General features: G+C 40.5%; 1 protein-coding gene across 3 annotated transcripts in view; it reads right to left on the reverse strand.

The window, feature by feature from the left end:
* Positions 1-24,175, reverse strand: part of GCLC (glutamate-cysteine ligase catalytic subunit) — a 65,494-nt gene that overhangs the window by 34,985 nt on the left and 6,334 nt on the right. The window contains exons 1-6 of one of the 3 annotated variants that reach the window (XM_032764008.2): positions 16,870-16,955; positions 16,495-16,778; positions 13,662-13,844; positions 9,038-9,151; positions 7,238-7,296; positions 7,018-7,154 (exon numbers count right to left, since the gene is read on the reverse strand). In XM_032764008.2, the coding sequence (XP_032619899.1) occupies positions 7,018-7,154; positions 7,238-7,296; positions 9,038-9,151; positions 13,662-13,807 (456 nt within the window). In that variant the 5' untranslated portion in view covers positions 13,808-13,844; positions 16,495-16,778; positions 16,870-16,955. Of the gene's footprint in view, positions 1-7,017; positions 7,155-7,237; positions 7,297-9,037; positions 9,152-13,661; positions 13,845-15,199; positions 15,284-16,494; positions 16,779-16,869; positions 16,983-24,175 lie in introns of those variants that run through there. The other 2 variants (XM_032764005.2, XM_032764007.2) reach the window with 2 other exon arrangements.

The following is a 24,175-nucleotide window of genomic DNA, read 5'->3' on the forward strand; positions in this document are numbered from 1 at the left end:
CACTTTTCCATTTTCAAGGAACACCTTTTCACCTACAGAAGAGGCTACTGTCAAAAGCTGGTTTAAGTCTCTCAATTCTGTGTTATCAGCTAATCCTCAGAACATGATCCCTGATTAATTTGTTACAGATTACTGTAAATGGAAGAAGTGATTTGACAGCAGCAGCAGCAAAGAAATGGTTCGGTGATACTAATTATCATCTTTGTTTATTATGCCAAAAGATCTATTGAGATTAAGAGGTCAGCATTAAGCCAGAAATCACCTGAATCCACTCACAAGTGGTATACCCATAGTTACATAATATACATTAAAATTACTTTAGGGTTGTAATTGTCATGTATTACAAAATACTTGTTCTTTAATTTGGCCTTGATCATTTTTAGGTATAAACTGGGACACAAAAAGAGTACTAACTGCTGAATCTTTGAGCACTATTACTGCAGACCTGGTTAAACACAACGCTCAGTGGCACCTTACATGCTATGAGAAGTGCACCCATAAACTGAATTTGACAAGGTTGGAGAGAAAATATATCAAGTATCCAGAAAACAAAGATGTTGGGACAAGTGCCAGCTATGGCACTTATACTAGGTCCCATTACATGCGTTTTGAGAAAAAACATCAGCTTCTTCTGCAGTAATCCAGAAGTCTGAAGGCATCGACTAAGCACAGTTTCGACAAGTGAGAAACTGAACGAAGCAGTCACTGTTAAAAAGAATGTTACTTGCAAAAGTAATGTTAATTGAATACCTGAGTGTCATTTGGGTTAGATATATGACACTGCATATTACACTGAGTGCTACAATAAAGATGTGTTGCATCAAGAGATAAAAGCAACAGACAAAAATACAGATTTTACTGGTGCAAACTGTGTGACTCAGCTAGAATTCATAGACTCGTAGAAGGTCTAATGGATGAGAAAACAGTGGTGTTGGCTGACGCAGAGGCTAAGTATAGAGAAATATGTGCTTTGAACAGGACTGAGGAGGAACACACACTTAGCAGAAAGGCTCTTAAAGCACTTACTGAAGATAAACTGTGGGATACAAATGTAGTTTATATGACTTCTAGATAGTCTTTAGTTACTTCTGGAGACTTATTAGCTGCTATTAAATGCCAAGAAGGAGCAAATGTCAAGACACCAGATGAATCAGTCACACTGACAACTTCTTTGCATATGATGGACCAGAGCTCCTTAATATAATGATAAAAGCAGTCTTCAGTGAGGAGATAGCTCAAGCGGTCAGTTGAAAGGATACTTTGGGTCATGACTTGTATGAAGCCCTCAAAACCCAAAGATTTATCCAGGGCTCCATCAATCTATGGGCTCCAATCAACTAGTACAGACTAAAGCTGTGCTCGAATGCAAAGGAAAAAAGTAAAAGTGAAGGGGGAAGGGAGCATCACAGAGCTAACCACAGGATGGGTCATTTGCTCACCTCCTGGTGGTGTCCAGATCTCAGCGTGATGTTGATTTACATGTGACTTTGGGAAAGCATGAGTTCGCTGCGCTACCATGATTGAGGTTTGAATGTGACAGAACAATGCATATGTGCTAGGCAAAAAGCAAACTAATGCACATCTTGCACAGTCATTGTAAGCCAATACATATGGACGTGATTGGTGCCTTATGCCAGCAGAGCCTTTCAGCATAGCGATCATAGATGGCATGGCAAAGGCACAAGTCTTGACAAACTAGAAACAGTCAAATCTTGGCAGGTGTTAACAGAAGACTTCACTGAGTCTACAAAGAAAAACACTGGACCTTTGACATTTGCAGAGGAATCAATTAAAAATATTACCAGAAAGAAGAGACTCCATGGATTGCTCCTATCCAATAGGAATCACTGATTCTGCAAACATCTCCAATGTCACATTGGAGAAGCTACTGTCATATTCGCATGCATACCTTGCAGGAAAAATACTCGAGCATACAAAGAATTGCTCAAAGAATTTCATCGTCACCTGGCATAATGAAACTGCTGCTTTGAACAGTTCAGTGGAATTTCTTTGTAGGTTGAGGCTAACAGTAAAATTATTTTGCATGTCATCAATGCCACAGACAGAAGTGCTATCAAACTCCAGATTTTTGCACAATACGCATGTTGCAGTACTGAGAGATGCTACCCAAAACTTTCGCAAGATTCTGTTTTTGTGCCTCTTGCTGGGGAACAGAATTGCTGAATAAGACTCAGAGATGTTTTCCTATCACTCAGAGCATTAACAGCCACCACACTGCCAGGTTTCCACACTCTTTCAGGATGTGACACAATTGGAAAGTTGGCTGGAGAGATCAAAATTACCTTACTGGAAGGCATTTGATTCATCTTTCAAAGAATCTCTCCCCACTTTGAAGGTGCTTGGAATGGCTGAGACGGTCATGATGAGGTCAAAAAATGCACTGGAGGTGTTCATATACTGAGTTTACTACTTTAAGACCAGTATTATGACACTTGCTGAGCTACACTGATTGACGTTTAGGCTGCTAGGGAAGAGACTGAAATCCAGGATTTCTATGGTGGCATTCTCAAAAATGCTCCCAGTTTCACGTGCAGGGTCAGGTAGGTAGGCAGAGCTTCAGAGTCCCAATGCATGGATGAGACAATAGTGTAGAAAGAAGGGGTTTAGATTCATTAGAAACTAGGGAAACTTTTGGGATGGGGGGAGCCTATACAGGAGAGATGGGCTGCACCTAAACTAAAGTGGAACCAGACTGCTGGCACTTAACATTAAAAAGGTTGCAGAGCAGTTTTTAAAACTAGGAGATGGGAGAAAGCCGACTGCGGCAGAGGAGCATGTGGATCGGACATAGACTTCTCTTAGAGGAGAGCCTATTGATAGAGATTCTCTAGGTTATAGTCAGGAGCAGAGGATGAAGAGGATAATGTAAGGGCCAGATCAGACAAGAAACATTCACATAAAGAATCTGACACATCAGAAAAAGGGCAGACAAAAACAGTGACAAGTGCTTGTACACAAATGCTAGACGTCTAAATAATAAAATGGGTGAACTAGAGTGCCTCATGATAAAGGAGGATATGGATATAATAGGCATGGCAGAAACCTGGTGGACTGAGGACAATCAATGGGACACAATCATTCCAGGGTACAAAATATATCAGAAGGACAGAACAGGTCGTGCAGGGGGAAGGGGAGGGGGAAGGAGAGTGGCACTATATGTGAAACAAAACGTAGAATCAAATGAAGTAAAAATCTTAAGTGAATCCACATGTTCCATAGAATCTCTATGGATAGTTATTTCATGCTCTAATAAGAATATAACATTAGGGATCTATTATCAACCACCTGAACAGGAGAGTGATAGTGATGACGAAATGCTAAAGAGAAATTAGCGAGGCTATCAAAATTAAGAACTCAATAATAGTGGGGGATTTCATTTATCCCAATATTGACTGGGAACCTATCACCTCAGTATGAAATGCAGACACAAAGTTTCTCGATACTTTAAATGACTGCTTCTTGGAGCAGCTGGTACGGGAACCCACAAAGGGAGAGGCAACTCTCGATTTAGTCCTGAGTGGAGTGCAAGAGCTGGTACAAGAGATAACTGTAACAGAATCACTTGGAAATAGTGACCATAATATAACAACATTAAACATCCCTGTGGTGGGAAGAACATCTCAACAGCCCAACACTGTGGCATTTAATTTCAAAAAGGGGAACTATGCAAAAATGAGGGAAAAGTTAGATTAAATAGAAATTAAAAGATACATGACTAAAGTGAAATCCCTGCAAGCTCATGATGCTTTTTAAAAGACACCATAATAGAGGCCCAAACTTCAATGTAATGTACCCCAAAGTAAGAAACACCGTAAAAACTAAAGAGACCACTGTGGCTTAACCAATTCAAAAGGAATGCATGGAGAGAGATATAACACGTTCTCTTTAAAGAGAGGAAGTCAATCTCCTAGCTGAGTAGTAAATAGAAGGCATAAATCACTGACATGTATAGTTGTAAAATGGTGGGGTAATAGAAGACAAGCAAAATCAGGAGTGTGAAGACGGCTAAGCCAAAAACGGCAAAAGGTAACAACGAAGGGTTTTAGAGTTACATCAAGAAGCAAGGAAGTATGCTAAAACAACAGAGAACAAAAGGTGCGCTTAAAGACGATAAAGTCATTGCGGAGAAACAAATGGATTCTTTGCTTAGTCTCATGGCTGAGGCTATTAGGAGATTCCCAACCTGAGCCGGCTTTTGGGGTGACACTCTGAGGAACTTTCACAGATTGAAGGGTCACCAGAGGACGTTTTGGAATTAATTGGTAAACTTAACATTAAGAAGTCACCGGGACCAGATGGTATTCCACCCAAGAGTTTGAATGAACTCAAGCGTGAAGTTGCGGAACTATTAACTAAAGGTTGTAACCTGTCCTTTAAAAAGGCTCCCTGGCTTCAAGTGACTGGAAGACAGCTAAATGTAACGCAATTGGTAACACTACAGGTTATCCTGGCAATTACGGCCAGTAAGTCTAAATCCAGTACCAGGCAAATAAGTTGAAAAGATAGCGACGATATAAAATTGTCAGACACATATAGAAGACATAAATTGTTGGGCAAAAGTCAACATGGTTTACTGTAAAGGGAAATTGGGTCTTACTAATCTATCAGAGTTCTTTGAAGGGGGTCAACTAACATGTGGACAAGGGGGACTCCGGTGGAGCACAGTGTACTTTTGATTCCAGAAATCGCCTTGTTGACAGTACCACCACGGCTCTTACGTAAATTAAGTTGTCATGGAAAAAAGGGACGTCCTTTCATGCTTGAGAACTCGGGTTAAAAGACAGGGAACAAGGAGGAATTAATAGTAAATTATCTCAGAATGGAAAGGGGTGTACATAGTGGCGTTCCCCCAAGGTCCAGTCCTAGGACCAATCCGTATTCAACTTATTCACAAACGATCTGGGGAAAGGGTAAAAGTGAGGTGGCAAAGTTTGCAGATGATACTGAAACTGCTCAAGATAGCGTAAGACAAAGCAGACTGTGAAGAACTTCAAAAAGAATCTCACAAAACTAAATGAATGGGCAACACAAAATGGCAAATGAAATTTAATGTGGATAAAATGTAAAGTAATGCACACTGGAAAAAAATAACCCAACTGTATGTACAATATGATGGGGGCTAATTTATTAGCTATAATGAATCAGGAAAAAGATCTTAGAGTGATCGTGGATAGTTCTCTGAAGATGTCACGCGTAGTGTGCAGAGGCAGTCAAAAAAGAAACAGGCTGTTAGGAATCACTAAAAAAGGGACAGAGAATAAAGACGGAGAATAATATTGCTCTTTTATAAAATGATAGCGACACTCCATGTTGAAACTACGTACAGATGTGGTCGTCTCATCTCAAAAAAAAGATACACGGCACTAAAAAAGGTTCAGAGAAGGGCAACTAAAATGATTAGGGTTTGGAACAGGTCCCATTGAGAAGAGATAAAAGGCTAGATTTTACAGCTTTGGAAAAGAGGAGACTAAGGGAGATATGATAGAAGGTATATGAAATCATGAGCGATGTGGAGAAAGTAGATATGGGAATAAGTAAATAACTTTTCCTTTAATAAAATAGGGGCCACCAAATTAAATAAATGGGCACAAGTTTAACACAAATAAAAGGAAGTTCTTCTCCACAAGCACACAGTCAACTTGTGGAACTCCTTGCCTGAGGAGGCGTGAAGGGTAGGACTATAACAGCATTAAAAGAATGGATAAATTGAGGAGGTAATCCATTGATAGCTATTAGCTAGGATGGGTAAGGAAGGTTGTCCCTAGCCTCTTGTTTGTCAGAGTGGAGATGGATGGCAGGAGAGAGATCATTGATCACACTGTTAGGTTCACTCCCTTGGGGGCACCTGGCATTGGCCACTGTCGGTAGACAGGATACTGGGCTAGATGGACCTTTGTCTGACCCATGTGTTGTTTTATGTAAAACCTCCCTTGCTGCAATTAAGGCCGCTGCTCATCTTGTTCTTAACCTCTGAGGATAGGACATTTCTCTCCTCCTCCCTTGTAACAACCTTCTATGTACTTGAACTTATGTCCCCTCTCAGTCTCTCTTTTCCAGAACAAACCCAATTTTTTCCAATCTTCCCTATAGCTTTAGACGCCCCTCAATGTTTTCTCTAGACCTTTTAATGATTTTGTTGTCTCTCTCTGAACTGTCTCCAATTTGTCCACATCTTTCCTGAATAATGTAGTGCTTCCAGAAATGGAACACAATACTCAGCTGAGGCCTAATCAGCCTGGATTAGAGCAGAAGAATTACTTCTCATGTCTTGCTGACAATACTCCTGCTAATACGTCCCAGAATGTTGTTTGCTTTTTTTGCAACAGTGTTATAGCATGGTTAAACAAAAGAACACATCTAAAAATATCTAAGAAGAAAGAATTTTACACAGGTGTAAAATATAAAAGAATAGCAATGGCATTTATATTTATTTATAGGCGCCCTGCAATTTGAAATGTTCCAGAGAGCTTTCCCTAACCCTCCTCTTAGTTTTTTTTACCCCTTTCTCAAAAGTCCACCTGCAAGCTGGGTGACTTGCACCTATTTCCTCAAAGTGTGGCATGCAAAAGGACTGACGTGAGATTCTGTTTAAGGTTTTTCACCAATCCAAAAACATACTTCAGTCCTGATCTGCATGTCTTCCACACCTTAAGATGGTGGAGCTCCAAGACAAGGTGCTTGGCTAAATAAAGGGGCCTATTCAGCATAATTATCAAGACACGCAAACCCTGTTCTCCAAGCCTTGCTCTCTTTATCAAAGACGACCAGAAATGGGCCCTACCAACAATATAAATTTAATATAACCTTTCTATAAAGAAGTTAAATATTGGCAAATTATCAAGTTACAATATAAAATTAGACAACGCTGAACTGTGGACAGTCCTCAATTGGATTTTGAGAATGTATCTTACACAGCGTGATGCTATTTGCAAATTTATAGGGCAGATAATGTCATTGCATTATTTTACAACATTTTGAAACTCAGATGTATTTTACCTGAAGGCAGCAGTTGCCCATTCCAAAGCCCATGGCATCCATATATATATGGTCTGGTTTAGCTGCTTTTGCTGCTTCTCCATCATCCTTAGGAAATGTTTCTATAAATGGTGATGGAGTATTCTTATCTTTAAATACTGTGAGGAAAATACAAGCATTCAGTAAGTAAAGTATCAAACACAGATCAATTACTTGAAGAAAACTACTAGCATGTACTCACTTGGTACGTTTATCACTACTTTCTCTCCTCTTCGGTGTCGAATGTTTCTTGTCAGAGTACTAAAATTTAAAGAGTTTAGATTAAATCCTTTTTCCAGGAGAAACTTCCAAACATTTGTCCACTTAGCCTCTCACTCATTTTCATTTGTACTGTAGCAGATTTTGGTCCTTCACTGAAGTCAATTCTATTTTTTCTGACAATAATATCACAAGCAGAATAAAGAAGGCTATGATCTATGGGAGAATGGGGCAAGGGAAGTTTTGTAAAGGTTAAATCTTACGCTGGAATAAAAGCCTCTGCAAAACTACACAACGTTGTCCACCTCATATAGGTTGGCTCCATGCTCCAGTTAGATTCCAAGATGGTTGTGATGTTTCCAAAATAATGAATATTTGGACTTCACTTTGAGCAGGAGTGGGATGACTGTGCCATGACTTAAGGAAAACAGTCAATTTTAAGGTAATGTACTGAATGATGTTAACCATGTGGTGGAGTCTGCCAGTATCAGGCTAAAGTTGCTGAAACTGTGGGTACGTCTACACTGCACGATTATTTCGAATTAGCTTAAACCGATATTACAAAACAGATCTAATAAAATCGGTTTAGCGCGTCCACAGTGGGATCCCGAAATCGATTGTTTGCGTCCATGGTCCAAAGCTACCATCGATTTCAGGAGCAGTGCACTGTGGGTAGCTGTTCCTCAGCTATCCCATAGTTCCCACTTCCGTGTTGAGAGCACAGTGCCTGATGGGGCAGAAAACATTGCCCCGGGTGGTGCTGGGTACAGCCTCACCCCTCCCTTTGTGAAGGCAGCAGACAACCCTTTGGCGCCTTTTTCGCGGAGTGCATTGAGCAAACGCCATAGCACAGCAATCTTTCCCTTTTTTTTTTCACGTGGTGGTGGGGGGAAATAAACTGAGGAGCTGTTCCCTGAACCACGCCAGACACTGTGTTTGAACCTACAGACATTGGGAGCTCAGCCAAGAATGCAAATAATTTTCAGAGACTGCTGTGGACTGTGGGATAGCTGGAGTCCTCAGTACCCCCTCCCTCCCTTCATGAGCGTCCATTTGAGTCTCTGGCTTCCCGTTACGCTTGTCACACAGCGCTGTGTATCCTGGAGTTTTTTATTCAAACGCTTTGGCATTTCGTGTTCTGTAACGGAGCTGGATACAACAGATTTGTCTCCCCATACAGCGATCAGACCTAGTATCTCCCGTACGGTCTATGCTGGAGCTCTTTTTCGATTTCAAACTGCATCGCCAGCCGTGCTGATCAGAGCTCCACGCTGGGCAAGCAGGAAATGTAATTCAAAAGTTCGCGGGGCTTTTCCTGTTTACCTGCCCGCTGCATCCGAGTTCAGATTGCTGTCCAGAGCGGTCAGTGCTGCACTCTGGGATGCCGCCCGGAGGCCAATAACGTCGATTTCCGTCCACATGAACCCTAATCCGAGTTATCACTATCGAATTTAGCGCTACTCCTCTCGTTTGGGAGGAGTTCCGAAATCGATTTAAGGAGCCGTTTAACTCGATATTAATGACGACGTCGTGTGAACGGATACAGCGTTAAATCGGTATATCGGCCATTAAACCGATTTAAAGTCGCAGTGTAGACCTGGCCTGTGATTTACCTTTATAGGTCACCTTGATAGTAAATATGTAACATTACATCGTTGTCCATGTCTCTGGGACTTGTAGAACAATTCACATAGTTCTGCATTTCACTTACACAATTTTATCATAGTGTATTAAATATATTCATAAAGAGTTGTTGTTCTTTCTCCTCAAAACTCACTCTCACCTAAATCTAGGATGTTTGTTGATAGCTTCATCTGGAAAGAAGAGAGACTTTGAAGCACCTCCTTCTACTGGCGTCGGCTCACATTCCGGTAGCGTAAATCCAGGACATCCTAATCTACAGATGACAATTTGAGTAAGTCATAAATTAAATAGATTATAATTTTATGTTATTAAATGCTCTGTGGTTAGGTGAGACTAGGATCTTAATAGACAAAGAATTAAAAATATATATTTGCTGTAGGTATTTCTAAGGCATTTTTCAGTGTTACCTAATCACCAGTAGTCATTAACACAGAAAGAGACTTTATGGCCATCACTATTAAAAGGTCAGTATTTGACAACAATTACCACAGTTATAGACTGCAGTTGCAATAAGTGGAATCTCATACCACTATGTGTTAATGGATAGATGTGTAAATGCTCACTTTTTAATGGCAAACACTAAAAGAAGCTTTAGAAAATTAGTCCTCATGTATGTCATAGTATGCATTAGCACTCGTGATTATTAAAAGTGAAATGCAATGACATTCTCTGCCCTCAACTGCTCCTTTTTACGGTACTGTTTAATTCAAATCCCTAAAGTAATCTGTTTCAGCAGCATTTACAACAGTTTACTTGTCATTGTTAAAGGGACAAAGTCAACCTGAAAAACTAATCAATTTCAGAAGAGTAAGCAGTAGTTTCAGATACTACATATGTCCCAGGACACCCTGCTAATTTGTGATTTTATAAATTAAAAATGCTGTTCTCCCACCGCTGCATGGAACACTCACACAAACATGGAAAACTGAATGCACAGGTAACAGTGAAATAGACTAAACAAAGTGTTGTGAAATGCACAAAGTATACAAAAATAATCCCCCCATATCTTTCAGTTATGGTAGATTTAGGAGTCACCTATTGTCACATCCCTGGGCAACCTGCCCTTTCTGAGGCCTTGAGTGCACCTCTTTCAAGTGGTAGGTCCATGTCTCCACTTCTCTTTGGAGTAGGATCCCACAACCCAACCACTCTCAACTGGGTCTTCAGGTTATACCTTCCCAGCTGCCAACCAGGTTTCCTAGCAGGTCCAACTGGACTTGGACGATGCCAGAGTTCTCCTTCATGGGTTATGGTCAGTAATATCATGCAGTGACTCAGAAGGAGTTTCTCTGAAACAAAGTATGATTTATTTGCCCAAACTGTACACAGAGCTCAGAGAAGTAGGCTTAAAAAATAAAAATATCTCCTTGCATATGGTGTTAAATACACTTGTCATTCCCTTCAAATCTCTAGGCAGACATGATTTAGCTTTGGTGTCCCCTGTCCTTTCTGGGCACCAAATTACAGCAAGGTGGCTGCAGACCCTAGGTCTCAAATCTGTCTGTCAGGCTTGCCGCATGTTACCTCTGGGTCCCCATCAGCTTCCAGATGAGTTGTCCACTCCCCCCTGCCCACCCTTTTCTGCCAGAAACACCTCTTTAAACTCACAGTGACTTTTGATCTCAGTCCTAGCCTTAAGAAGAGGAAAAATATCCTAATCCATATGGTTCCAGCCAGGCAGGTTCTTCCCCCGACTGTTGTCTTAACTCCTTTGAAGTAGGTACCTGAGAGGCTGTGTTATCTATGTCATTGTTTTACCCTTTTTGGTACCTTAACAGCTCCCCGTTATAGCCTCTTTTGATTTGACTACATGCATTCAGTCTACAGAAATGTAAAATTCATTTTCTGAATTTGAAAAGTGACCAGCTCTAGGGAAACCTACATTTCATGTTTAGTATTCTTAGGCAACTCTTAGAAGCCAACGAAATGTGTACATTTTATATAATAACCTCTATCTACTCTAATCATTCTCTTTGACACTAATCAGAAATTGTTAAAGTAGATGATATATGACTTTCTTATTAAAAATTAGACAAACAGTAGCAAAGATGGAGGTAAGCGTGTGAGTGACTGACTTGCTCCACACCACATGCTATGTATGACCAAGGCTATTTAAAGTAACCCCCATGTTGTAAAAAAAAACCTGGCTGCACATAAACAAGCAATTCAGCATACCTTAAGATACTCAAAGTTAAAAAATTCTTTTAAGATTTGGCATAATATTTCACGTAGTGTAGCATTTGTTACAGTTTAATTTGAGACATTACAGGCCACCTTATCAGATAAAAATGTAACATTTAACACTAACTGGCATACACCACACAAAGTCTGCATGACCAGACAAACTATCACTCTGATCTTTAAGAGTGAAGCCTACCGATCTGACCAAATTCAGCATCATATGACTCTAGTTCTATTTCCAGCTTGGCCAATGACTTGCTGTGAAAACGGAGGCAAATTCTAGCCTCTTTATGCTTCAGTGTCTAAAATGGACATAGTAAAGCATACTTACCTTTCCCAAGTGTTTTGAGTTTTACAAATAGGCGCTATTACAAGCGCTACTAATTAATTTTAACAAACACATTTCTATACCCCCTTTTTCCTGCTCCTGCTTGGGGGAACTACAGCACCTTTCATTGTTTTTCATAAACTTTCCAGATGCCTGCAATTTTTAAGTGCTGCATCATCTCTACAACATCGTAGCAAAGAAAGTTAGCTAGACTCTGCTCCACCAAACAGGACTTTAAAGGCAAGATGGCTGAGAGCCAGAATCAAAATATTAGCTTAAATGAACCAAACCAATCTTATAAATAGCTTATACTGTGTATAATTTACTAGATTCAAGTGCTAAATTCAACCAGCTTCGCATGTTACTATCACAGCCTTTCAAAATTCTATTTGCCTGCTTCCTTGGGAGGAGTAAAATTCTTGTGACTTTCTTCTTCATAATGAGAATGGGGCTGCAGATTTGTACTTAGGCTGGTAAATCTGTGTAATCTTTTAACAAGCCTGTAATGTCAAAAATAATTCTGTAATATACCTGAGCTGTCCAGTGTATAGTTTTATACACATTCCTGTTAGTGCAGACATAACTAGTTTAAGCACTACATGAAGTGAAAGTAGATTTTGATAGTATGCATGTTTTAAAGTTCCTGGGACATAATTTAAAAAGCCATATTTTTGGCTCAGAACTGGAAACTTCCCTGCAAACTCCATTTTTGTAATACCCATGCTCTGAGCCAGATTTTAGGACCATCCTCTTCAGGAGCCACATAGACAAGGTAAACCAGAATTTCAAGAGACTTCCTGTTCTACAGTGCAATAGGATTTATTTTCCCATTATTAAGAATTTAACAAAATTCTCCTCCTATGTTTGACTAGATGTGGTAACTAAAGTTAGCATGTTAGCAGATTTCCACTTGAAGCATAATTTTTCTCAAGTTTAGACTATGAAGTATGTTTCTTTCTGTTTGATAACTATGCCCAAATTCTATTTCAGTTTACTTCTTCTGGAGATTCTTTTACAAGCTAAAGAAGCAGATATGTTGTTCATACAAGGATAGAGGACTCTCCCGGCAGATGCCCTGTCTAGATACTGTAATACAGCATGGCCCGAGGGCAGCAGGAGAGGTTTAGAAGGGAGCCTTCTTCCCTGTAAGGGAAAGAAAGTTTGCTATAGATTAATTAGAGCACCTGAAGCCAGTCACATGATAAAAACCCCTGCGTCAATCAGACAGTGTGGGAGTTGGAGCAGAGGACAGTTTGGAGAAGTGCTGCGGTGAGCTAAGAAGTCCAAGACCCTAGGTAAAAGGGCACCTGGCTTGTACAGAGGGAAGGCAGGAAGCCCCCCACAAGCTGAAGGGCAGGAGAGGGAAGTAGCCCAGGGGAAGGAAGTGTCAGTTCAAGTGGTTTACCACTATCCTCAGGGCCCCTGGGCTGGGACCTGGAGTAGAGGGTGGGCCCAGGTCCCTCCCTCTTCACTCCCCTCCTCTAGGACACTAGTGTGGCAGTTAACATTCCACTGCAGGGGCAAGAAATGGTGCCCTGAACCCTCCCCAAAGAAGAGAAAGTGCAAGACCCAGAAAAATAGTGCTGGCAATTTGCTACAATACATATTATCACATCACAATTCTGTATTTGTACTTTGTTCATTTCCAAGTGTTCCTCACAATCCTTTTCTATTAGAAGTCAGTTCAACACCTCAAAAAGCAGCAACAGTAGTTTTCTCCTCCGCTTTAGGCAAGCACGTGCTTTGTTCAGATAAGCGTTTGGAAATTTGCTTCAGATTAGTCATGTTTAGCAAATCCCTCCATAAACCTGGGGGGTGGGGAGGGAATCCCTCCTTTATTAGATATTTACTCTGCTTCACAGATCATTCTCTGAATTCTAGTCTATGCTGCATGCTCATTTCATACTGCAATAATTTCAGGAAATATCTTCACTAAGCAATGCTAAGCTATTGGGGAATGCTTAAAAGTGACCTACAAGAATGAAAAACTTAGGCACAAGCACATCAGCATCAACAGGAAATAACTTTTTGGGAAACAAGATCTATCTATATAGCCAAATCATCAAAAATGAATTATGTGACACAGCTGCACGGAGGACTGACCTGAACAGCAAGAGCTAGAAGTGAGTTTAAATTCATCTCCTTTCCTTTTCAAACTGAAAATCACTTACATGACAAGTGTTCATCAGCCCCACAGAGGTCATTCAGCCCACAGCCCTACACATGTACTTCTCAAAAAAATATAGCATCTGACCTTGGAAATGATGTCACAGTACAAAGAGCCTCATCTTCTTTCAACACAGAAGCAGCCTCCTGCCGTCGTTTCCTCATGTTGTCCTGTACAGTGTTAAATTCAGACATGGTTCCTCCATATGGCTGCCCAGGTGTCCCTTCAATCATATAACTTCCATATTCTGGACGCCAAAGTGTTGGGTGGCTGGAATGGAAGAATACCAGTTTAAATATTTTTATGCAACTACAAAAGAAAGAGATTATTAAGTATGAATTACAGGGAAGACTAGAACCTTTGAGAACGATTGCATATTTCAAAAACCTACCACGTCTCTAACATTCTACGGAATTAGAAATTTGATAGCACCTATCTTACAGTATGTGAGAGAAGTAGTAGTTTCTACCATTTAAGTGCTGTGTGACTGTGACAGATTTCTATTACAGTTAACTACAAGTGACTAGTAGTGTCACTTGTAGTTAACATAATTATAGAAAGTGTTAGGCAAAGACCCTGTTTTCAAGTTGCTTACAACTTTGCCAAACTTCAACCATTTGGGCTGAAATTTTGCATGCTGGGTGTCTGCTAGAGGCTGACATTTTTTCCTGTTAAAGTTTCAGCTAAACTGTTCTGTTTTTTATCCCCCCATGATCAACTGTAGGGAAAAATACACTGTTTTGCCCATGTTACAAAATTCTTACATCTGTTTTGTTGAGAAGCTCTAGTGCCTCCACGCTCTGGAGCAGGGATTTACCATGGTGTCACAGATGTGCTTTTTGCTTTCTGTAATGGTGTGCACCTACCTTATACTGGTTCAGCACACTCTGTGGGCAGAGGAAACCACATCCCCTCGTCCCTGCTGGACATGCTCCAGCTCGAACCAGGACATAAAGGCGAGGGTCAGCCCAGACTGAGCTGAACTGCTAATGGCATGGAGGTGTGTTGCAGGCTCCTGCAAAGAGACTGCCGGCACTCCAGGACATAGAGGCCAGCCGGGTTGCAGCACCAACTGACCCTCAGCTGCCTAACACTGCAGATGGAGGAAAGACCACAGAACCCCCAAGACTACCGGTCATGGAAGGACTAATAGGAAGTAGCACAAGAGAACTAAGCACTGATCTGGTTGTGGAACTAGGGTTTGACTTAAGTGTGTTTCGGAAGGATCCCTGCTGAGTTGGTGGCAAATGCCCCTGCCACAATCAGACCTGGACCTGGTGCAGTGGGGAGGGACCAGGTGGCTGATGGGCCATCCCATTGACTCCGGCCGCTGGGCCACACTGCCCTGCCACAGAGGGCTACTGCATTGACCCTGACCATTAGGCCATGCTACCCTAGGAGCCAGTGCTGCTGTGGTGACTGGGGAGACTAGGCCACTTGGGCCACCTCACACTGTAACACTCCCTGACAGGGTGGACCTACTCTACAACACCTTTCCTGTGGGAATTTGCCCCAATCTGGCCAAGCTCTAAGCCCACGAAAAAAATCCATTTGCACAAAGATTAGATAAGAATTTGGCAGTTAAATTCTCTAAAGACTCCATGTGTGCTGAGCACGTTCCATACCAAGAATGCAGCAGCTGAACAGGACTTTCTGTGCAATTGCGTCTTCTGGTTCATATGGTACTGGGTACAGAACTAAGAGCAGGGAGAGACTCTCTTGTGCTTTCCAAGATCCCGACACCCAGGTAGGGAGGAAGACACCTGACTAGAAAGCAGAGGGGTAGCAAATTGGGGGGCAGGGGTGGGACCAGGCTGTGGTGCAAGGTCCCTGTAACTACTAGAAAACATTTCCCTCCAGAACCCAGAGAGAGTGCATTCCCCTCTCAAAGCTTACTCTTGCTACCAGTTACTCTCTTAGCTCAAGGGGTAAAGGTCTGGGCTCTGACTCTAAAAGTCCAACTCCTCTGAAGACCCATACTGAAGGATCAATGTAGTTTAAACATAGAATTTGTCTCTGCTTTTCTTTAAATAAGGAAATTGCATTAAAAAAGCCCTGTATTAACTTATATTAAAAGAACAATAAACTTGCAAAGTCAAGCACTCAAAGTCAGGAACAGTCAGAATTAAGGTTGCACATGTAGCCCTAATTTGAGTCCAACCCCAGGACCTCTGCCTCTTTCAGTAAACAGTCATTTAATATTCTTTTTTATTCTCAATCAGCATGAGGCTCCAGGCCTAATTTAATATATACCATACATATACTGCGCTGAATACAAAATTATTCATTTCCTCCTGGGTATTTCTCTTCTGCTCTTACAGTATCTGAATGCTTCAAACATTTGTCTTAACACCTAATCTCACAATAGTATTGTGATCTTCATATTACAGATGGGGAACAGAGACTGCCCAAAAAAAGCCAAAATTGTCAAGTGTCAACTAAACTTTAGGTGCCCAACTTGAAACACCTAAGGCCTGATTTTTCAGAGAACTCAGCATTTTTATAGCACTTTTTATATTGAAAACACAAGTCCCATTCTGGAAAGTTGCAACTGAGTTGTCAGCCATAGGCTCTCAGGTTGGGCACTGAGAAAACAGGGAACATGCACTTAAGGACACGTCTACATGGCAAAAAAACCAAACCCATACCTGTAGCAGAGAGTCGCAGAGCCAAGGTCTACAGATTCAGACTTGGGCTTACGAGGATCACACTATGGAGCTGAAAAAGGCTGGGAAGATGTTTGGACTCAGGCTGAAACCCACTCTGTCCCCAGGCTTCAGAGTCCAAGCCTCAATGTCTAAATGGCTTTTTAGTGCTGTAACATAAGATGAAGTCTGTAGACCGAGGCTTTGAAATGCACTGCCAGAGGGCTGGGTTGCTTTTATTTGTTTTGGTTTTTTCCCCCCCATTTTATACATACGCCAAAATGTTCAGTTGGCCAGAAAAGGCTGCCCAGCATCACATAGAAACTCCATGGCTGAGGCAGGGATAGAATCCAATTCTCCAGCGTAACGTTCAACGGTGAGACCTTTTTATTTATTTATTTTAAATTCCTGCAATTCCCTGCCTAATTCACTACACATCTTCCAACTTCTGCAACAAATACTAACGCAGGAGTCCTACAGACAACAACCTCCTTCATCACGTAAATCTGACTCCCTCCCAGACCACCACCTATCCTGTGTACTAAATAAGGCAGGTGTCCTGTGGAAGAAAAAAATCATATGTGATCACGTAATTAAAGATTGCACAGTAGTGCATTTGCACAAGGAGATAAAAAGAAACTGCTACTTACTTGGGATTTACTCTTTCTCCCTTCTCTTGCAGTGTATGAAGAACTTCTTCTCCAGTTAGTGACAAACGTACTTTCTTATGTTCATGATCAAAAGCTACCAACATATATTCCACCTATTGTAAATAATGAATGAAAACACACAATGTTAGCATTTAGGAACATTTTTAAAAAAGCGTTAAAACAGTAGAGAAAGTTATACACAAGCTGATAAGAGCCCCTGGAACAGACAGTTTCTTTGTACAGTAAGTATCATGAAAAATTGTAAATCTATTTAAATATTAAAATAAAAGAGAGACTGTTAAATGCATTATACTCCTCTACCCCGATATAACACAACCAGATATAACGCGTATTCAGATAGAATGCGGTAAGGCAGCGCTCCGGGGGGGGGCGGGGGGGGCAAGGCTGCACACTCCCATGGATCAAAGCAAGTTTGAGATATTGCGGTAAGATTTTTTGGCTCCCAAGGACAGCATTATATTGGGGTAGAGGTGTATGTTTATTACATGAAGGGAAAAATTAAATTGCTAACTGTCAAATACTACTAACCTGGTTTCCATTTAATATACAGCTGGATTTGTTGAAAGTTCAGCTATATAGTTCTGGATATCAAATTTGACAAGTTATTGGCAAAAAGTAGTTGCACTATGGATTTATTGTGAAGAGCATGTTAATGATATAAGCAAGTAGGACTGAGTTAATTCATTGTTTTAAATGTTTTTCTTTCAAAAAAGGAGATGCAAACTATTGGAGACTGCTCAAAACAAAGCAGTTATTTTTATCCTTCATGTTTTTAAATGAGTTTCAACAGATCCCAACTAACATCAAAAAGACACTATATCATCGGTTCCCATGAACAGCTAACAGAAATTCTACACCCATGGCACACACCAGGGTCTAGAAACAAACAGAGCTGATATTGAATTAGTTTTCAATTTTTCATCATTCACTACCACTTCAGCTGGCTTACAACCAGGCAAGAACACCTTTAATTTTGTCCTCTTGTTTGTTCTGTAATGAAAAAATGCTGGTGGATACAGAAAAGTTAATTTTCCTTCTCCCTCTTAGTGCCTAATTTAGGAATCTGGGTGTGAGAGAACCTTCACAAACTAAAAAGCAATTCTCAGCAACACTATCTGATTTGGAGTTTGGATGCCAAGCCATCTGGAGATGAGAGCTAACACGGAGTACCTTCTTTCCTCTTCACAGAGCCTAATCACTATTCAGCACAGCACTGTCACAATTAACAGTTGTACGTGCATTTGTGGTCCTAGCTGCAGGGAGAGTGCAACTTGTTAGTTTCATTTAACTAAACCATCTGCTGCCAGTTCTTTTATAAAGATGCCCCAATGCTCACAAAAAAATAAAAAATATAAATAAAAAAAAATTGGTATCTGGATGAAGAACAGGCTCAGACCAAACCTAGCCAAGATTTAAGTGAAGTTGGTTCAAAAACTAGCTAGGTCACTGTCCTGCTTCCCATCTAAGGTACCTACCCCCATTCAAAGTGAGGAGAAGCCTTGAGCTCCTGATAGATCACCAACCATAGATGACTGGCAACTATAATATGGAAAAATATCTTCTTTCATCTTCAGCCTGTCAGACTTTAACCCCTCCTCTTGGATGGATTGGGCTGACAATCTACACACTAGCCATCTCCTTCTAGATTACTGGAATTATCTGCACCAGGGGGTAGAGGCAGAACCAATCCAGAGGATCCAGCTTGTTTAGAATGCAGTAGCTCATCCTAGCACGATCAACAGCTGTGAGAACATGACCTCTGTGTTCCAATCTCACCACTGGCTATTAGTCTTGTGTGATCAAAACCTTGAAAAATGGTTTTAAGGCCATCAACCAGCTACCTCACTGACCCTTATCTCCACTTATAAATCTCTAGGACTGCCGCATTCCAAGACAATGCAGCTAACAAGCATTAGAATGAAAAGCATGAGAGCCAGAGAAAGCATTCTTAGCAGAGAGGGGGCTGATCGCTGAATACGTTGTCATAGATTTCTTTAGATTTAACAAGGGGGGGGGGGGGGGGAGAGAGAATAACATCCATAGAAAAAGCTCTGAGGGGCCTGAGAATTGGACTTACGATAACTAATCTGCATTAATACTAATATACAAATATTAAATTCCATCAGTCTTAAATAATCAAACCTTATCTCAGACAGCACACAGTGGAAAAAAACCCGACTCTTAAAAAACCCCTCACCCCTATGTCTTACTCAAATCCCTATTAAACAGAGGGCTTTGTGCATGCATGGAATGTCACCCAGTTCGGACCATTTTGGATCCAGGAGGGAGAGCAAGTTCCAAGGCTATGTAGTGCTAGCAGAGTACACCCAGTTAGCAGCCACTTCTCTTTTATAACACAGGGGATCCAGTTCAAGAGCCAATGCTGACCTCACAGCAGTGATGGCATGGAACAGGGAGAAAGGTGATCTCAGGTAGGTAAGACCCAGGCCACTTCAGCCTTCTAAGTAATGAAAACTATCTTAAACCTCTACCCAGAGGACAGCTTATAGCCATGCAGAATCTGGAGCAATTCCCAGCAAGATGCTCTGCCCATTAAGTGAGCTGCAGGCATTCTTCACCAGTTTAATTCTCCAAATAACTGTAAGGTGTAGTTCCATGTGCAGTGCATTGCAAGTCAACTCTTGAGGTAACTCCCCCAAGCCTTTGCATTGCTTCTGACAGGTGCAGGAAATACAGTTCTGTATTGTAATTTAAATAAATTACACAAACTTCTGTATTAATATGCCTAGTAAGGAATTTGTCAAAAAATTAATAAAAAAAGTTACCAGAATTTTTTTTTGGTCTGTATTGTTACTGTGTTGTATTCCTGCTGAGAGAGATTTTGAAATAAATTACCAAAATAATTGTAACTGGCATGATTACTAGTGCATTATTTTGACAAATAAAATACACAGTTTTGAAATATTGTGTGCAGAATTTTTAATTTTTTGGCATAGAATTCCCCCAGAAGTATAATGTGCCTCTAATGATAGATTTTGCATCTGGAATCCTCCCCTCTCGCAGCATCCCAGAACCCAGGCACCAGTCAGAGCCCAAACATCTACACCGCAATTTTATAGCCCCACACTCCAAGTCCAAGTCAGCTGATGCAGGCCAGCTGTGGGCATTTTACTGCAATGTAGACATATCCTCTGGGATTAAGTGGAGAGGGAGCAAAATGACACTGGAAGCAGAGCATGAAATAGCTTTTCCACCTTTAGTTATTCAAACCCCACACAGAGTAAGAACAGATTTTATTGGCACAAGACAGATGGTATCTATGCTTACGAGAGTCCAGAGGAGCACTATTTTTTGTAGAACATCCTACTATAGAATTGCTCATGTCTACTGGGTCAGAGCAATACTGGGAGTCAAATTTTTCAAGCAGTGTTCCTATGCATAGCTTTGGTCTAATGGAACAAAGACGTGTAGTTCAGTAAAACATATTAATTCCCTGGCTTTATTCATTTAAATTAATATGGACTTCTATATGCCAAGTACTGAACCCAAAGAAAAAAGCATGACAAGGGTTTTATACAGACCCCACTTTAGCTCACAAATAAAAGATGAGATAGAAGAAGTTAGTATTATGTTCATGCCACTGCAAACAGAATTCAAGTGACAATGTGGGTGATGGTGGGGGAGCTCATGTTTTAGATAACAAACAGACTATGCTGTAAGCATTTGTTTATTCCCCTCCTCCTATTTACATCAGGACAGGATATTTTGGTTTTTTGCACGTGGTGTTACATGATTAGAGGATGTCCTCTGAAGCACGTACCACAAACCAGGAAGCAGGGTTATTGAAATCTAACCCTAGAGATTATAGTCATTTGTATACAGCTAAAGAAAAAAAAATGTAGAACATTAAAGAACAAAGAACTCCTTTCTTTGATCATTGTACCACAACACAGAGGGGCGTAATACTGTAAAAAGAGAACATAGTCACATTTACAATATAAATCTAACATCAAAGGCCTTACTTATGAATTGTATTGGGTTTAAACTGAAAAGCTATGTCTTTCGTGCAATTTTAGACGTTCGTTTGTACAACCGTGTTTTCTACTCCACATAGGTTTAGTTTGTTCATGGACCAATAAAGAAACATTAGTCAAAGCCAGAATCACAACTCTGTTTACTTTTTAAATAAAGTCTTGTTCTTGTCTGATATCAAATTTGAATTTTACAGAAAGAAGAAAGTTTAGAGCAGTAATCAGAATGGTCCTCTACCACAGAAGCTCCAAATATTAGATGATCAAAGCTACTATTAAAGTCTCCAAGCAGGGCTTGAAAAATCCATTCACCACTTGGTGAGAGAACCTACAGCAATTTCTGACAAGTTTTAGCTCTCATTGAAAAAAGTTCTAGCCTTTATGGGTTGCAAAAATAACCTTCCAGAAGTGAACCATTATGAACCAATCCCCTGCTGAAGCTCTTATGTGTGACAAGCAGCAGCACTAAGAAATTAACAAAGCTCTCATCAATTTCATTGATGTCATTCACAACCATGTGGACAGTAGTGAAAAACTCAGGAATAATAGTTTTCTAAAGCAGCAACATAAAATCAGGAGAAAAGCACGCACAGGGGTGAACCCAAAATAGGAAGGATAAGAACAGGGTAGAGTAATGGAACCCCCTACCCTCTTCTAGAAGTTAAGAGGCTCTGGATGAGAGAAGAGGTAGGAAGCCCTTTCTCTCTTACATTACTTGGGTGGATACTAGGGTGGCAGGATGGGAGAGAAGCAGAGTATCAAATTTATCATATGCCTCCTAACCAGAGGAGATATGAGAGACTGAACCCTCTTCCATCCCTCAAGTAAGATTCAAGAGCAGCGCCTTCTCCTCCCCTGATACTGGAGAGCTAGGCTTCTGATCAAGACATTGCCATGGACTTTACCAGTGTCCCCAGCTCAGTTCTTGTCTTTCATATCTTCCTCAACCTAATAGGTCACGTCTTATGTATATCAGGTGTCTAGTAAATATTTCAAATCTGGCCTTTCTGCTAGTTTAGAGCTCAGTAATCTATACCAGCCAGAAACACTGCAATAGTACTGACTATGCAGAAATACAGCTGAGGTCAGCAACCCCGAAGTTTCACATTTACAGTGGCAAGGTCCGTTATTTCCATTTGAAGTATTCCTTCAATGTATATCTATAGTGTCTTACAAAAAATAGATCTATATCTACAAACACAGAGTACCACCCCCAAAGCAGCTCACAGTCTAAGGCCATGTCTACACTGCCACATGTCAGCAAAACTTATGTCGCTCAGGAGGGTGAACACACTCTCCCTCTCCCCGTCCCGAGCAACACTGGTGTAAGTGTAGTGGGCAAAGCTCTCGTGTTGACACAGAGCGGCTATACGAAATCTTTTACAGTGGCGTAGCTGCACTGGTACAACTGTGATGCTGTAAGTGTAGTGTAGACATAGCCTAAGACAAGACCCACAGATGAAATGAAGGGGAGGGTGGAGGCAGAGGTTAGGTGATCACAGGGACATTGGAGAGGTTAATATGTATTATGTACATATTGAGGGTTGAGGCTTTTAAAAAAAATATGTAAAATAATTAGCTTAAGCTCTCCCCTGTAGAGGGTTTTGATAAGGATAGTAAAAAAAACAGGAAAGGGGTGATATGCCTGAAGGTCACACTAAGGCAGATGGGCACAGAAACACCACAAGGCAAACTTGTCTAGATTAAGATTTAAGGTGTAACACTAGCATGCATTAGCTAACACATTTCTAAAATCTACTGTAGACTATAGGCTTTTCAAAGTGTCAGCTAACGTGTTAGCACCTTTAAATCCTGGCCTAGGAAAGACCAACATGATCAATACAGCATATGCAGTTATACAAATGTTAGGGACATGCTAAATCTTCTGTTTGTACTGGAATAATGCCATTGTCCTACTTTTTGTATTTAGTCAAACTGTGTTTGGAGAAAAAGCATGAACAAGCAGTCGTGTGGCAATTAACCTAATCATTCATGAGTGCTGCTTTTCTCGTGTGGTATACAGGCAAGTAGTGATTAAGAAGCTACCATTCAAGCACCATTCAAATACAGCCACCATTCAAATGCAGCCAGTCATGCTGTATTTGGCAAGGAGGCAAACTGTGAAATTTTACATGAAGGATAAGAGTTTTAAAAAAAATACAGCCTGTTTTCAGAATTTTACTGTCTGGAAGGGTAATTTGCAGAGTCTTAAAAGAACTGACATGAATCAATATTTAAATTTTGTAAAAACAAGCTTTTACAAAACTTAAAGACCAATACAAGTGTTTCTACAAACTTAAGATGCCAAGGAAATGATTTAAAACAGCATTCTTCTGCAGCATATGAAACCAACACACGGTAGCAATAAGTAGAACCTGAGAAGGAAAGTCAGTTCATTCATTGTCATTCTCCAGAGAAATACACAAAACATAAACAAAGTGCATAAACAGTGATACACATACTGCATTTTTAAAATGCTCACTTCTAATAGCATTAGTAAGATAGGTAAGATTTATTTTAGGTGACCGTGTCAATTTGTATCTTCACCTAGCTGAAGTTTTAAAGATTTACATATAGATAACTAGCAACACAGGCAAAGCTATAACAAGATCAGACAGCAATTGATGTATTCAAAGTACTCAGTCAGCTAGTTACCAGATGCTTCAGAGGAAAGACAAAGAATCTGCAGCAGACCATTACGGAATAACCTACTCATATGATTAGGGTTTTTTCCTATACTCCCTGACCCCCCGCGGAGGTTGGCTAGTGATCCGAAGCATGAAGCTTTCTACTTTTTAAAAACCTTACTATTCTAATTCTGGCTATCCTTGTCAGTCATGAAAGCTTTAAAGACTTTTTTCAATTTCATTAAGTTCTTGGCCTCAAAGGATTGTGCAGGATAACTGTGTTGTACAAATAAATAAAATAAAAATATATTTGCAGCTTTTCAATTTCATTGACTTATTCTTGCAAGATGAGAGCGTTAAATATACAATTTACTTTCTCTGCACATCCTTTATTTTTTTGGGGGGGGGGTGGGAAGAGAAGTTTGGTCTTCTCTCTAAATTCTTTTCAACTTTTCTTCTTATGGAAGTTTATCCTTTATTTCATTTTTATTGTCAAGTCTTCAAACCCACCCCCCCCATTTTTTTTTTTTTTGAGAAAAAGAGACCGAAACAAAACAATATTCCAAATGAGTGTAGCACAGATTTATATAACAGTATTATAATTTTTCAGCCGTATTTTCCATCCATTTCTTGTGGAGTTTAACACTGTTCACTTTGGGGGGGGGG

The sequence above is a fragment of the Chelonoidis abingdonii genome, chromosome 3 (assembly GCF_003597395.2).
Source record: "Chelonoidis abingdonii isolate Lonesome George chromosome 3, CheloAbing_2.0, whole genome shotgun sequence".
Taxonomy (NCBI): domain Eukaryota; kingdom Metazoa; phylum Chordata; order Testudines; family Testudinidae; genus Chelonoidis; species Chelonoidis abingdonii.